Below are 14,939 nucleotides of genomic sequence, written 5' to 3'. Positions count from 1 at the left end.
GGTAGTAGAAAACAAAGTAACCCTGTAGAAAGAATTGCCTGACACTTGTTTACAAGTGGTTATCTTGTTATATACTTCTAAAGTTTATGACACTGGTACACAAGCTTTTCAGATCAGCAGGTTTTAGATATCACTACTAAGAACTTCTGACAATTAATCACCTGAACCAAATATGTACCTGAAGAGTTCATAAAATTCTACTGTTCACAAGGGCTCTACAGATTAAAGCCAATCAAGAGCTTGGGAGTCACTGGTCTACAACTGTAAAAAGATCTAACGTTAAACTCCAAGGAGGTTTGACTGATAGATCACTAAACAGTCCAGGAAATAACAAAGAAAAACATTTGGGGATGCACATATCGCTCCCCCACCTCCAATCACCTGCTAAGAGGAACACTAATAAATCTTGCCAAATATTACAATAATACTCCAGCAGGGTTTCAGAAATTTCATAACACTGAAGAGAGACAAAAGTGTATTTTTTCCTCTATTCTAGTAAACAGTCACACTTCTTCACAATGTTTTAACAGGAAATGCCACTAAATAAAAAAAAAAAAAGGAAATTCACAGAAATCCTACCTTTTTCCTGGAAATTTTTTTTTTTTAAAAAAAAGGTATCATCCTTTGCTGTATATGCACTTAATCAGAAGCACAAAGTAGGCAGAATAACCCTTTCATGCAGTTTCACTCTCTTTTTCAAAATGAAGGATCACTGCTAAGCTTTACACAAAATTAACATTAGGTAGTCCTGTGCATATTTCCCAGCCTTGCTTTCCAACTCTGATAATACAGAATTTAATGGGAACAAATCTTTTCATCATGGCAATATCTCCAAAATTTCTCTTTTGGGTCAATCCTCCACAGACTAGCAGATAATTCCTTCACAGATAAGTCCTTCAAGATCATACAGTATCAAGAATCAAACCAGAAGTGGAACACAAAATCAGTATCCAAAGACCTGAGCTTCTATTATTTAAGTCGCTTGAATTTCCTTAAGAGTTAACCAGGAAAACACTCATGGGAAAAAAAAAAATAATCCGGGCTTCAATTCAGATTCTCCTCCCTCATTCTAGGAAAGTAACAGACAAATGTACCAAAGAAATCCTTTAGGTACCAGGTAAGTAGACTGGTTCCCAATTAACGGAAAATTCAAGAGTCTGCCATGGACTTTTTGAAGTACAGCTTCAATGTTCCAGGCATGTGTACCTTCAGGTACCCGGGTAGTCCAAATGCACACATGCAGAAATAAACTGCACAACTGAACGTTAAGTTTCCTTTCATTCAAGTAGTTCATTCCAATAAAATAAGGCATTTGTAATCTGCTGTATAACATAAGATTGTTGCAAACTGGCTGAATTACCTAACATTTTCCTTGTGATTAATCTCTAGATTAGCAGCCTTAAACTTCTAAAACTACTGTAAATCATAGGCTTTCAGTTACTATGATGGATTGTTAGTTCTGTTGCAGTGCATTTAAAGTAATTAATAATTACTGTCCTTGTTCTGGAATAAACTTGGGCTCATCCAGAACTTCAAATCTAGCCCCTAACAGATAAGGAAGAAGTCCTTAACTTGAAGGCTGGCTTGCCCTTCTGAATGGAAATGGAAGAAACAAAAACACAAAGATGAACCTGTACAAGGCAAACACAATTAAGGAAATACGGCAAATAGCAAGTTCAGGGAGAAAACTTCCAGAGGATTCAGAAGAGCCTGTCTAGAACATACTTGCTGTCAAAACCAGAATTAAAGTAGATCACTTTGTGCAGCTAACGACTCAATCCTTTACACAGTATAAATTATTATCCTAAATTTGATGCATACATTTGTAGCACCAGAACTACAGATGTTGCATACATTTTAAAGATTTTCAGCTATAGTATGATTTGATGACTCAAAGTTATAACAAATCTTACAATTTTACTCGAGAGCTTTTTTCTTTAGTAAATACGACACTGCATATGTTTTCTTCTTTCTCCCTTCCTACTCACCTTCCCCTTTCAGGCTTGCCTTGATACACTGACTGCACATGCAAAACATGACACTTGCTTGAAATATGAGACTTAGTATATTGGGACAAATAAATACTTTCACAATTACTTACTTCCTAGTGAACACCTGCATTAAAAATAAATACTACATACACAATAATTTGCTTTGCAGTTTTACTCTTTTTGAATACTTTACAACCAGTGTTCAAATCTAGGTTTTCAAAAAATTCTATATTCTTTCAAATGCATGACCTTATTCTATTGTATCCTCTCTGTAATGCTGAAGTAATAATTTTCCCTCAGCTGCTGCAAATCAAACTAAATGGAACATTCTAACTTAATTGACAATAAAGCACAAAAATTCAATACACAAAACTATGAAAGAATGTATTCCTATATGCTTGCTCTAAATTGAGTGATGAAGAAGTCTAATGCTTTTTCAGAGATTTCTTTAACTGGTCAAATACATTTTTGCCCCAGACATAAACGATATTTTAATTTTACTCTGCTTTTCTCAAATCTAGTATTGAGATATCCATTTTAGCTAATGCATTATATTCCTACATATTACCAAGCACATCTTAAAGCCAACAACTGAAGCTATATTTTTTTTTTAATAGTGGCTGTTGAGAGCTGAATTATTTTTTGAGAAGCCACTTCTTTAGAAGTGAAGTCATTTAGAAGTCTTCCCTTGGAAGATTTTGAACCAGATTAGCCTGTGGATTCTTCTTTAAAAAACTGTTCTACATATTAAAATAAAAAGCAGAATTCATCTTAATTTTTCTTTTACCACAATGGAATAGACAGTAATAATGTGCCAGAAAGATTTTGTGTGTACAGTGGTACAATCACTCAGTCTGGAATACGGTGCAAGATGGAGGGCAAGCTTTGCCTATTATATACTGAGCCACCTGAAATATACTTCCTCATCATGTTTCTACTAAACATGGTTAAGTTCTAAAGGGAGCTACCAGGGAGCTATTTTAAAAGACCTGCATTAGTGAGTTACACCCTCACACACACACAAAAAAAACCAAAACCAAAACCCAAACAAAAAAACAAACCCAAACCCCTCAAAAAAAACCCCAAACCAAAACACCTCAGGAGGCACGTATGAATCAAGCAATTCCTTTGCAAGATCTATCATTCTAAGTGATTCATGCAAGACTGTAATAAAGCTCTCAGGAAACCTATTAAATGTCTAAACTATATACAGCTTTAAAAGATTCACAGAATGAAACAAAAGCATCATTACATAAATGTTTTCTAAACCAAAGAGCAGAGGTCACCTCTACAAAGAAATATATGCTTGAAAATTATTCTCTGAGTTTGTTAGACAACATATCTTTCACATCAAGCTTTACCAACTACCATATTTCAAAATATGTCTTCAATTTCAAGCAAATATTATCAATATCTGATTACTCTTTAAGATTGAGTAATATATTGTTATAGGTACCCTCTGGTTTCACAATACTTCAGTTTGAAGCTCACATTATAACTCCTTTCACTAAATTCTTATCTCTTTTAAGAAGTGCTGTTTCTCCATGCCTTAAATGAAACTTATCTGCGTCAAATATAAAATATTAAAACCCCTCCATATTTTACTGCTATTCCTCTCAAAACTCAGTTATTTTGTGTCAAAGGATATTAAAAATCCACACTTTTCTCTAATTACAAATATAGCTTCTCTACTGTCATCGATGATGTTACAGATCAGACTTTGCTTCATTTTAGTAAATGTTTTCAATTAACTTTTTGATGTTCGACTAATTTGTAAATCTTGACTGTGCCACTCACTAATCTTGTAAAAAGCAAAAAATTGCAGAAGTGTTTAGTCAATAAAACTGACACAGATGTACAAAAAAGAATTTATAGAACAAATACACTGTAAATTTTTAAAAAAAGTGTACCAAAAAAAAAAAAAGATCACAAGATCCCTTTCTATGGCCAAAATCACAAAACCTAAACTTTCAGCTTCAGTGCATGCTACTGTACTGAAACAGTCAATCTATATAATCTGACATGAGTGACTAAAAAAAAAAGCCCTGTCTTGATATGTCTATATTTTATCTATAAATATAAAAATATTAATGATCATTTAAGTAATATATGCATATGGCAACTATTAGCACATATAAAAGTAGGAAACATGTCGATAAGTTTTAGCCAAAAGCTAGTAATTAAAGATACTCTAATTTTAATCACTTTTTTTGGGTACAAAACTATAGTCATTAATGGTTCATTAATTGGCTGAACTTTGCCTTATAATTTATCAGAATGAAACATACTTTTTAGGAAGCATTTAAAATCCTTTCACAGGCAATTATTTAAAGATTTTAAACTATATGAACAGCAAGTTAACTAAAGACACTGCACCTATAATAAATAATCCCTCAGCCATTCAACGCTACACACAAGCACCTAAAATGGAGATTAAAAAAATGAATCTCCATTAGTCAAACAGTAATAACTAAACGATTTAATATTTTTCATTCCAGATTCATTACTAAATACTCTGCTGCATTATTTGAAATAAGAAATAATTGCTTATCTTCCTCTAATCCTTATTCAGCAACCCCCAAAGTGAGAATGTCACACGAATCTTAAGAAAAACCTACAAGAGGCATGTAACCAGCCCTGTCTAAGGTAACACACAGCAGGGAAAGCAAGAAGGCCCACCAAGATAATTCCCTAAATCTGCAGTTTCAGTAGTTGAATATTTCCATTTATCTTAGTGTTCAACTCTGACATTCAGAAAAAACCCTCTGTAACATCCCCACAAATGTCCCTTTTCCTAGTTACAGATGGGTAGGAAAAGGTAAAATTAAAATCCAGTAATTACAAAACATCTGTTGAGTGAAGAGCAAAGATGATGACAAAGATGACTAGTTTTCTGATAAAGTTTTGGCTTTAATAGCAGACAGTACTAAACAAAATGGATATTGAAAAAATACTTTTCCCTCCTAAACTTCTCTTGCTTACAAGGAGCCCTACCAAATTGCCTTTAAAGTAACACTTTATTTCTACTACCACAGAGTCTTGCATGATGGTACAGGCAGGAGAAAGCAGCAGTGTAGGCAGAAGGTTGCTTCTCTTTGTAACAGAAGAGAAAGAAAAATTCTGAAAACTTTCTCTGTCACAGCAATGCTCTGTGGATCACACCCCTACACAGCTTTGGCTGTATATCAGAAAGCCTACCTGGTAGCTAGGATCTTATCACAGTCCCCGAATTTACTCACATCAAAAGAAATACAGCTTTAAGAACAAAAAAAAAAATTTATACGATCATTTAGTAATTATCAAAAATAATCGTCCACAGCACTTTTAGAAGCAGTGGTCACCTAACTTGGATAAAATTGCAGCTATTTATAAGAAAAGCCAAGTTCTAAATTCATTGTCTCTTTTAAAACTAATACGGAAAAAAAGGCAGAATATTTAAGAAAATATTTTTCAGAGGATTATGAACAAAGGATTGGAACATAAGAATCTCCTTTTCTCCCCCTATGCATGATTACTATTTTGTTTCCAAGCCTAATTATAAGGATGGTTTATGAGAGAATTTCTTGGGTTTTGGCATGTATCATGCTTATTTTTGGCCCATCTAAATTACTACTAAAATCTTTTCATGTGGTAAACAAGACATACCACTAATTTTCTGCTCTATTTTTTAATGGCAACTTAAATATACAGTTTTTCATGGCATTTTCTCATCTTATCATTTATGTCCTCAAATGTGATATTTAACACTTCGAGAAACAGTCTGAAGAAGTAAACTAATTCACTGCCTTTTTCACCCTAAAGCATAGTACATATTGTTCCCAGGATTCCTTCCCCCAAAAAATGGACTTCCTGCATCTTTTATTTCTCATCAACAACAGGACTGAAGAAAGTCCTTTATCTTGTTGTGGACAGTTAAAAGCTGCTGCATCAGTTCTCATCAGTATAACCATATCAGCAATCACTGCAACATCCTGCCTCCATTTCACAGTTTGGTACCAAGGAGGATCTAGGAGTACCTAGCAGTAGTAGCTTGTCCATGTAAGGGAGAGTCACACAGTTACTGATGTGCTCGTACAGGCACTCTGCCTCCAATTTGGAAATAAAAATACTCTCTGGCACACAACCCTTGAAATTGTATCAACTTCTACAGCAATTCCTATGCTGGAATTGATAATAAAATCAGCTATTCTGAGTACGAGACATCTGTACGTGGGACACGTCCTGATTCTAAAGCTATGTGCTGCTTCATATATCATTTATTCTGACTTTTCTCCTAACTCTGATTCCTTGAAATAAATTAGAAGATATATTAATACTTCCCGTTAAAAACAAACATTATATCTGAGCTACAGAGAAGATCTTGTCCAGAACAATCTAGTTGAAGCATACAGGACCTAAATGTAATACTGTTTTTTACATGAACTTATGAGATCATTTCAATGAAAGCTCAGTAGATTCAATTAAAATCTGCCTTCTGGTTGCTAAGCTCCATTAGCATTCTTTCAAGAACTGTGAGCAGTTTCTACAGATTCACAAAGAGGCCACAATGCCAGCTCTGAAGTCAAATCAGCAGAAGTTGTGGTCAACTGTAGCTATTCAACAGCAGCTATGCTACACTTTAATTAGATTTCTGCACCTACTAAAACACCATTCAGAAGATTTTTTTTTTCACTTCTGTTTCAGATGAGAAATATGATTATCAACCCCTTTCATGTTCTGCGTTAATGGAGGTAGCATTAATACATTTTTAAAAATATAAATTCCTCATAATCCACATTTCAGCTCATAAAATTGTTAATGATGCTAATTTAATTACTTTTAGGATGCTCCTGTAGCTTTAATGTCATTAAATTGCTGGTTTGTTTATCTTTCTGACCTGCTCTAAAATATTGACAATTCACCCTAACAAGAGAAAATTAATTCTCTTGTGTTAGAAAAACAGATTATCTTAGTTATTTACATCTTAATCCACAGCGCAAATATGTTTGGCAGGTCAATAAGTAAATCAAGTCAGTATTTCTGATATAATGTTTCCCCTAAGTAAGTTTTTGTTTGTTCTTTTAAAAAGCACGTTCTCTTCATTATAATCACGATGACAAAGTGATGAAGGTGGAACTTTAATTCCTCTTAAGGTCTGAGCATCAAACCTACCTGACTAGATTTTCATTGTCTCCAGTCCCTTTGCAGGTAGCACATTCAGTCCTTAAATCCTCCGACTTCGGCTTCTTTTGTAGAACAGACTGCCTTTGTCTTCTTTCTCTGGGAATCCGTTCCTGTCATAGCAGAAGGCAAAAGAAAGGAATGGGGGGGGAAAGGAGGGAGGGAAAGCAAATATTTTCAATTATAGCACTGAAAGTAACACTTCAGCCCAAAGTTTTAATTTTTTTGTGAAACTGTTAAAAAAACAAACAAACAAAACACTATATTCCAACCTCAGCTTTTTCTTCTTCAGGCACAAAGCTTCGTTTTCGTCCTCTAGTTCTCTAGAAAAAAATATATTTAAAATTTAATATTAGGTAACAATGTTTTTGCTACTTATCTATTATTCGTAACAACAAAAACATACCACAGCAGAAAATTTAAAGCATTAACTACAGAACCACTGCAAGACTACTTGTCAGATGTCAGAACAACAGCTTCAGATCCTGGATATAAATCTACAGAACTAGCAAAAACAAAAAAAAATTCAAATACATTTGTTGACCTGAGCATGTGGAGCCTTATGCCAAAAAAGACGGCTACCAGAACTACAAATCTCTTACAGACTTTGCACTAACTTCCCAATACTAAAAAGCATAATTTGAAAATTGATATGGACAGTATATTACAGTAGATTCCTTGAACACTTACAAGTGCTCTACCTGTAAGCCAGACTGTCAGATTCAAAAATACCAAAATTTAAAAACTTCATCAAAACAGAAACAGAAAATAGTCAAGAATTAAAGCTTTCAAACTGAAGCTTCGTATAATGACTATATGGCAAATACTCATACAGCTGTAGCGTATACCAACATATAATGGATAAAACCAGATGAAATGGGTAATATAAAAAGTTGAAACTATTTCAGTATTGTAGTTGGCCAAAAAACTGGGTGGCCAACAAATACCAACAGTGCCGAGGAAAAGAAGTTTCCAGGAAAAGCAAACACCAAAGGTTTACGATCAGCTCTAAATAACTACATGCAAGTCCAGTTTCAGTCAATATATATTTATCTCTGAAATAGCAGCCACAAGCTGACAATATCATGCCCTTTCCTCCTTGTTTAACAAGGAAAGAAAATTACAAAGGATACGGAAGGAAAGGCAAAACGTCAGAGACTATTCCACTAACCCACAATGTCTGATACTTTGACACAAATAAAATAAATGAATAAATAAACAAACAAACTTTAAAATGCTTGTTTTTCTCTGAGGAAATCATCACTTAGGAAGTAATTTGTCATATGATAAAAAACACTGCCTACTTTATGATTTCTTAAAATTTGTTTTGAAGCAGCTAGTGTTCATCTCAGAACAAGTAAAAACCAGCTGATCAAAAAGAAAAAAAATCATTAAAAAAAGATCAGTTGAGAATAACAAGCAGCCATAAATCCAATTCTGAAGAAGCAACTAACACCATGTTTCTTCTGTTTGGGGTCCTCTTTGAAGGTGATTTATATTAGTTTCAAATTAATACTGTTCACTATTTTAAACTATTTTATACATTTAAATATAGTTATACTGTAAACCTGCCACTTCAACACATCTATACCTTTCTACCTATACAGATTTTGATATGCGCATGTTAATCGGATACCATTTGGGAGGGTTTTTTTTTTGTTTTAGCCAAGACTTCACTCTGTAGTAGAAAGGAATGTAGTAGAATGGAACAGCGGTCTATTTTGTGCATCTTTAGAATACATTAATAATTCCCTTTCACATTTCCCTAAAGACAATTTATAAAAAATTGTAAAACCTCATCTATCCAAATAGATAGTTCATCCAAATCTGGAAGAACCAATTTATTACACATAACTGATTTTATCAACGCAATATTAGAGGTATTAATGTAACATGGGCTATATGTCAACTACACATTATACAACCCAAGGTCACTCTAACTTAAAACTAGAGAAAAGAAAGTTTGATCCGACATCAGCACATTAACTGCCAATTTTACTACTTTCAGTCTCTGGCATTAGTCCTAAGAACACTTAAAACTTTGACAATTTTAGGCCATGTAGGCCCTGCTGAATGTAGCTGTGTAAAGATTAAAAAGAAGTAGGTGTAAAAGTGTAAGCCAACATATGCAGTGTTATGGTCCTCACTCTCCATGTTTAAGCAGCAAGAGACAATAATGCATGCTTCGTACAGTCAGAGTAATGCCATTTTGAAAACTAATATATAATTTGGACATACAGGTAACAATGAAATTATTTTTTACCCTAAGTGGAAAAGATTACAAGTTAATAACTATATTTTAAGAAGTGATGAATCATGTTTAAACTTTATCTAAAAAATGGAGAGACAAGATTTATAAATAATTTAGGCACCTTTGTCAAGAAAATCCTGGTTTTCATCTGTCTATAATGTGTGATGTATATGACAAGGAATGTCACATTAAGTTATGCCTTCATTACATTTCCATTACATTAGACCTACATTAGATTTCTAAACCTTCAAGCATACATGAATCTTTTTGACAATCGCTAGAAAACAACATTAAAATCAACATATTTGACATACACATTTGTAGGATATTTTATATGCTTTTAAAGTAACAGAATTTTACATTAATGTTTTTGCAATTTCCACACTTAAACATATTTGCAATACTAGCTTCTGCTCAGAATCATCTTACTATTGTCAGCATTCACAATGGAAAATAACACTAAACTCACAACTTAAAATTGAATATTCTGTGATTTTCAACAACAGCCTTCCAGTAATTAGGCATTTGTAATTTTACATATGTTTTCACTGAAGTTACCTTACAGATTCACAGAAAAGAATTAGATAAACCTGGATTACTTTTTCCAGTATTTTTCATTGCTGTTTGCCTCAAAGTACTGTATTTGCATTTTAAAATGCTTTGAATAATTTCTGTCATTAGTGGGCTCAGAATCAGAACATATTTTAAGTATCAAATATTAGAGCTGCATGGACTTGCCATAAACAATTCCAAATTTAAGATTTCTTACAAAAGAAAAGCTTAAAGGAACAGTTTTATTATATATGTCCTTTATTATATATGTCCAATGGTAAATACAACTGAAATAAACTTGTGCATATTCAGAATTTACTTGGAAACAGATATGTTAATCCAGTATAAGAAGCACATAAAGGCAGTGATTTTTTTAATCAAAACACTTGGCAATTCAATACTATAGAGATATCTTCAATTTACAACTTCTCTATATCATAAAACAGAGCAAGTCAGTTTTGTGAAATTTGTCCCTGCATTTCCAAAGTGCTCAAACAGTAAGTTAGGAAAGCAAAGCAAAAAGTCATGTGATCAGCACACAGGCAAAATCCCCATTAATGCCAGTGCAATCCCAGCAGGTTTTTTGTTTCACTGCAAAAGGTAGATATGCTTTAAAATATCGACCACGTGGAGTAGACAACTTAGTCCGGAAAAATCACAGCTAGATCTGGATTAGACAAATGCAACAGATACACCGCAACTGCCTCAAGATATCACTTTAGGGCAGGAATCAAAAACAAAGTACTGAACAATGGAATGTGGTTCATAATATGTAACTATATATTTTCTGTATATGGAAGTAAAAGGTTTCTGTAAAAATTATTTCAAATGTTGACATTTAATGACGGATGATTGGCAAGTCTTTGGCTGTGTCTCACTTACTTGCACAACTCTGGAATTCATTCAATGTGCACTCAAGCAAGAGATAAGCATGCTATGTGTTCAGACACTTCCTCGCTATTAACAGGATTCCAGCCACTGAGCTTTAGATTCCACAGCATCAATGGAATCACCATGCAGGCATCTACATTCTGGTTACTACACAGGCAACTTAAGATTCCAGTTGGCAGATAAATTACATGCCTATAGCCAAGGGCTAATTAAGTACTGATCCTATATAACCTTAACTACCCCAGAAAATCAAACTTATGCCAAGGCCGTGAAAGGAGGTTGTAGCGAGGTGGGGGTCGGTCTCTTCTCACTAGTAACAAGCGATAGGACGAGAGGAAACGGCCTCAAGCTGCTCCCGGGGAGGTTTAGGTTGGATATTAGGAAAAGCTTCTTCACCGAAAGGGCTGTCAAACATTGGAACAGGCTGCCCAGGGAGGTGGTTGAGTCTCCATCCCTGGAGGTATTTAAAAGAAGGGTAGATGTGGTGCTTGAGGATATGGTTCAGTGGTGGAGTTGGCAGTGATAGGCTAGCGGTTGGACTCGATGATCTTAAGGGTCTTTTCCAACCTTAACGATTCTATGATTCTGTGACACACAAGGCAGATATTATTTTAAATTTGATATCCTTACACAACTGGGGCCCTTAAAAAATAAAATTAAAAATAATAATAATAAAAAGAACAAATGTTAAAACCAGCCAAACTAGTCAAATTTTACTTCCTAATACTATACCATAACACTCCTATTCCCCCCCTTCTCTGGTGACTTCTTAACCTGTCCTTCTATATTACATTCAAACTATGTCTCCCACCATATTTCCCAAGTTCTCCCTATGTTCCCAAACTAAAGGGAGGACACAGTAGGACAGGTTCCAAACTACAAGTGTTCTACACCAGACACTGAGAGACCAAACACAAAGGATAACTGAGCTCGTAACTAAAACCTCTTCCTTACCCAGCACTTTTCCTTCCCACCCAACTGCTCTAAAAAGACCCAAGAACTTTATTACCTTAGGCATACATACAGCTCTATCAAATTTTGCCATAATGGGCCAACAGGTTTCTAGAGGCAATGCTACCAGAACAGTAGGCAACTGCATAACTTGCTTTTTTTAGGAAACCAAATTTAAAGCTATTCTTTTCTGAAAAAAAGAAACAGTCAAAAGATCTAGCTGCTGTCTCAAGAAGAATGTTCCTTACACTGAACAGAAATTAAAGAGAAAAATAGTGTCTTATTTCATTAGCAGTACATCCCAAAATAATCTAAACAGACCAAGAAAGATCAATTAAAATTAAGATGCAAGCATAAAATGAAAGTATTTTTAAACCAGAAAAAAAATCAATTAAAAGGTAAAAATAAAAGGTAAAAATAGATTACATTTTTTGTATAATATTTGGGGGGGGGGGGGGGGGAACCACCTCTATACATCAGCAAACTGACTGCTAATTAAACTCTAAAATTACACAAGATGATGTTCCCTCAGGTATACAGACTGAGCCATTTGGTTCAATGAAATCATCGAGGTGAAAGCAAGCCACCTTTAGCAAGAATACTGTACTAAGGTTTAGCTTTCACAGCAATCTTAATGCCCTCCCTCAGAAAAGAGTAATGCTCTGGGTAAATGAAGCCTAAATAATAAAAATGTCCCTTTTGGTCTTTTACTTCAAAGCTTGTCATCTACGGAAGCTGGAGAACCATCCCACAGTATTAAAGCATACACCATTCCTCTAAGATATTTCACGAACTTCTGACTTCACATACAAAATCTGGGAAAAAGAAAAAAAAAGAAAAAAAAAAAAGAAAAACCTGCTTCTTGCCTCTCCAACGTTTTAAAAATTTATACAAGACATTACAAGACTAACCTACGGAGAAACAGTGATGGACACGACATGCAAATAGCTATCAAACCTGAAAAGAAAGAGAAGTAGAAAAAGAACAGCATTTGCTTGCCCCTCTCTAATTTATTTGGTAATTATCTAAGCTGACAGTTACTAAAATATTCCATAAAATATATAGTATTTTACAATATATAAGTAATAAACCACAATTAAGAATGTTAGGGAATGCCTCTAAAAACAGGAAGAAATTAGGAGAACTAGGGCAAGGGAAAGAAACCAAAAACGGGTTTCTTTCAGCCATCATGTTTTGTGACGCTAAAGTAAGCATCTGTTGTGTGCAGCATTCTACTGCTGTGGTATGGAAACTTGCATAACAGCTTAAGGAATTAAGAAGAATTAGGAAATAAATGGCTGAAAAATAGAATACTAACATAAGAAATGAATAATTCATGGCAAAAGAACAAATGATACAACATGATGTGGATCAAATGCATGAGTGATTTGGAACTAGGGTGACATTTTCAGAGGATATATGGACAAGATATCAGTAGAGGTTTGGGGATAACGTGATTCCAGCTCATGGAAGGAAGTACTGTACTCAAGACCGCTGGAAAACCAGACAGTTAAAAAAAACTATCCAAAATGGAATGACAAATGTTGAGGGAAAAACGTGATCAGCAATGGGATCAAACTGCCAATCCAAAGGTGGGAGAAGAAAGACTGAAGTGGGAGTCTCCATTTTGGACTTGGAAAAACTAGAAGTGAATACTTAAATTTTACATTTCAGTTGCTCATAAGCAACTCACTCACAACAGGGCAACAATACAAAACATATGCAAAATGAAAAAGATTAGACAATGCATTGACTGTAAGATATTGAATATTCTCAGAAAGATAAATTCTGTACATGAGACGAATGAAAGATATCTGTAAGGAACAAACAAAATCTTAGGATGAGTCCAGAACTCTCTGAAAGGAAGCAGACTGTTTGCAAAACAGCAAAGGAAACAAAGCAGCAAATCAAAGCTGAAAGGAAAGAGACTGACTGCTGTCGCTCACAGAGACAACAAGTTGGTATGTTGGTTTCAAAAGATGAAAGCAGAATGGTGAACATGACCCAAAACCACCATGGCTATCAGCAAACCACATCGTTATGCCTCTCTCTGTTGTCCATAAGACACATGCTTTAAATCAGTTCATCCACAGACAGCAACAGAAGGTAGAATGCTCTCTTGGAGCAGTTTTGGTTTGCCAACTCAAAGAAACGGAAAACCAAGAATTCATCAACTGACCAAAATGGAGGTGGCAATTCCCAACAGTCATAAATGCTCTTCTTAAATATAGCGCATTGCCTGAAGTGCTCCTGGAGGATAAAAATTCATACTGGCACCTGTTTAACTTCTGCTTCTACTCCAGAAGCGATACATCAGTTATTAGTATTATAAAGACATGGAAAAGAATATGAAATACTGAACACAGCTGTGGTCAGCAACAATGCTTCAAGTCTACTTCGCATAAGGTGAACTAGCATGGTTCTGGATTTGATCTGCTCAGTCACTTTGTTTTTCAGTAACCCAATGGTGATTTCTGCAAGGCAATTCCAAAAAGTTATTTGAGAAAGCTAATTTAAACCCAAGAGGGATTAAAGCACAATGATACTTAACAGAATTTAAGAGATTACCAGTCATTCTCAGAAGTCATACTCATTCTGCCAACTATTTCAAACATCACAGTAGACAGCACTGTACCCAGTTTCTCCTTTGCTTACTATGTTACTTGATTAGAATTTATTTTAATTGTTTGCACACACACACACAAAGGCAGCAGAGGCCCAGCACATCTGCTTATGCCGTTGCACCTGTGCAAATTCAGGGGTTTCATTCCATTGGCGTGTACTGCTTCTGCTAGTAGGCAGGAAAGATGACCTGTTTTATGCTGGTGCTTCTATACCTCTTGGATGTCACAGAAACAATATTGGCAGATACACAGGGCTCTTCTTTTCAGCACTGAGTTTCTGATACCACTAATAGTGCTGGCACGGTGAGGTAAGTATTATCTTCATAAAGGTGAGCACAGGAAGTTCAGTCAGTACTCCAAATGCTCCTGGAGTTTGGGGTCACATGATATCATTAGGAAGGTGTGCATTTTCATCTAAATAATTCAAAACTAGTCACAGATTTCACACTAATAAATTTATTAAATTACTGCAGACACACCTCACTTAAAACTATTGGTATTATGAAAATTTCTTTATTG

The 14,939-nt window shown here is 34.8% G+C and overlaps 1 protein-coding gene across 1 annotated transcript in view; it reads right to left on the bottom strand.

Annotated features, from left to right (window-relative positions):
- Positions 1–14,939, bottom strand: part of PHF14 (PHD finger protein 14) — a 170,808-nt gene that overhangs the window by 92,198 nt on the left and 63,671 nt on the right. Inside the window, 2 exon segments of the mRNA XM_075082923.1 lie at positions 7,143–7,264; positions 7,424–7,474. Coding sequence (XP_074939024.1) covers positions 7,143–7,264; positions 7,424–7,474 — 173 coding nt within the window.

Source organism: Phalacrocorax aristotelis, chromosome 2 (genome assembly GCF_949628215.1).
Source record: "Phalacrocorax aristotelis chromosome 2, bGulAri2.1, whole genome shotgun sequence".
Classification (NCBI taxonomy): Eukaryota; Metazoa; Chordata; class Aves; order Suliformes; family Phalacrocoracidae; genus Phalacrocorax; species Phalacrocorax aristotelis.
The sequence above is the reverse complement of the archived record's forward strand: the minus strand, read 5'-3'. Positions and strand labels throughout refer to the sequence as shown.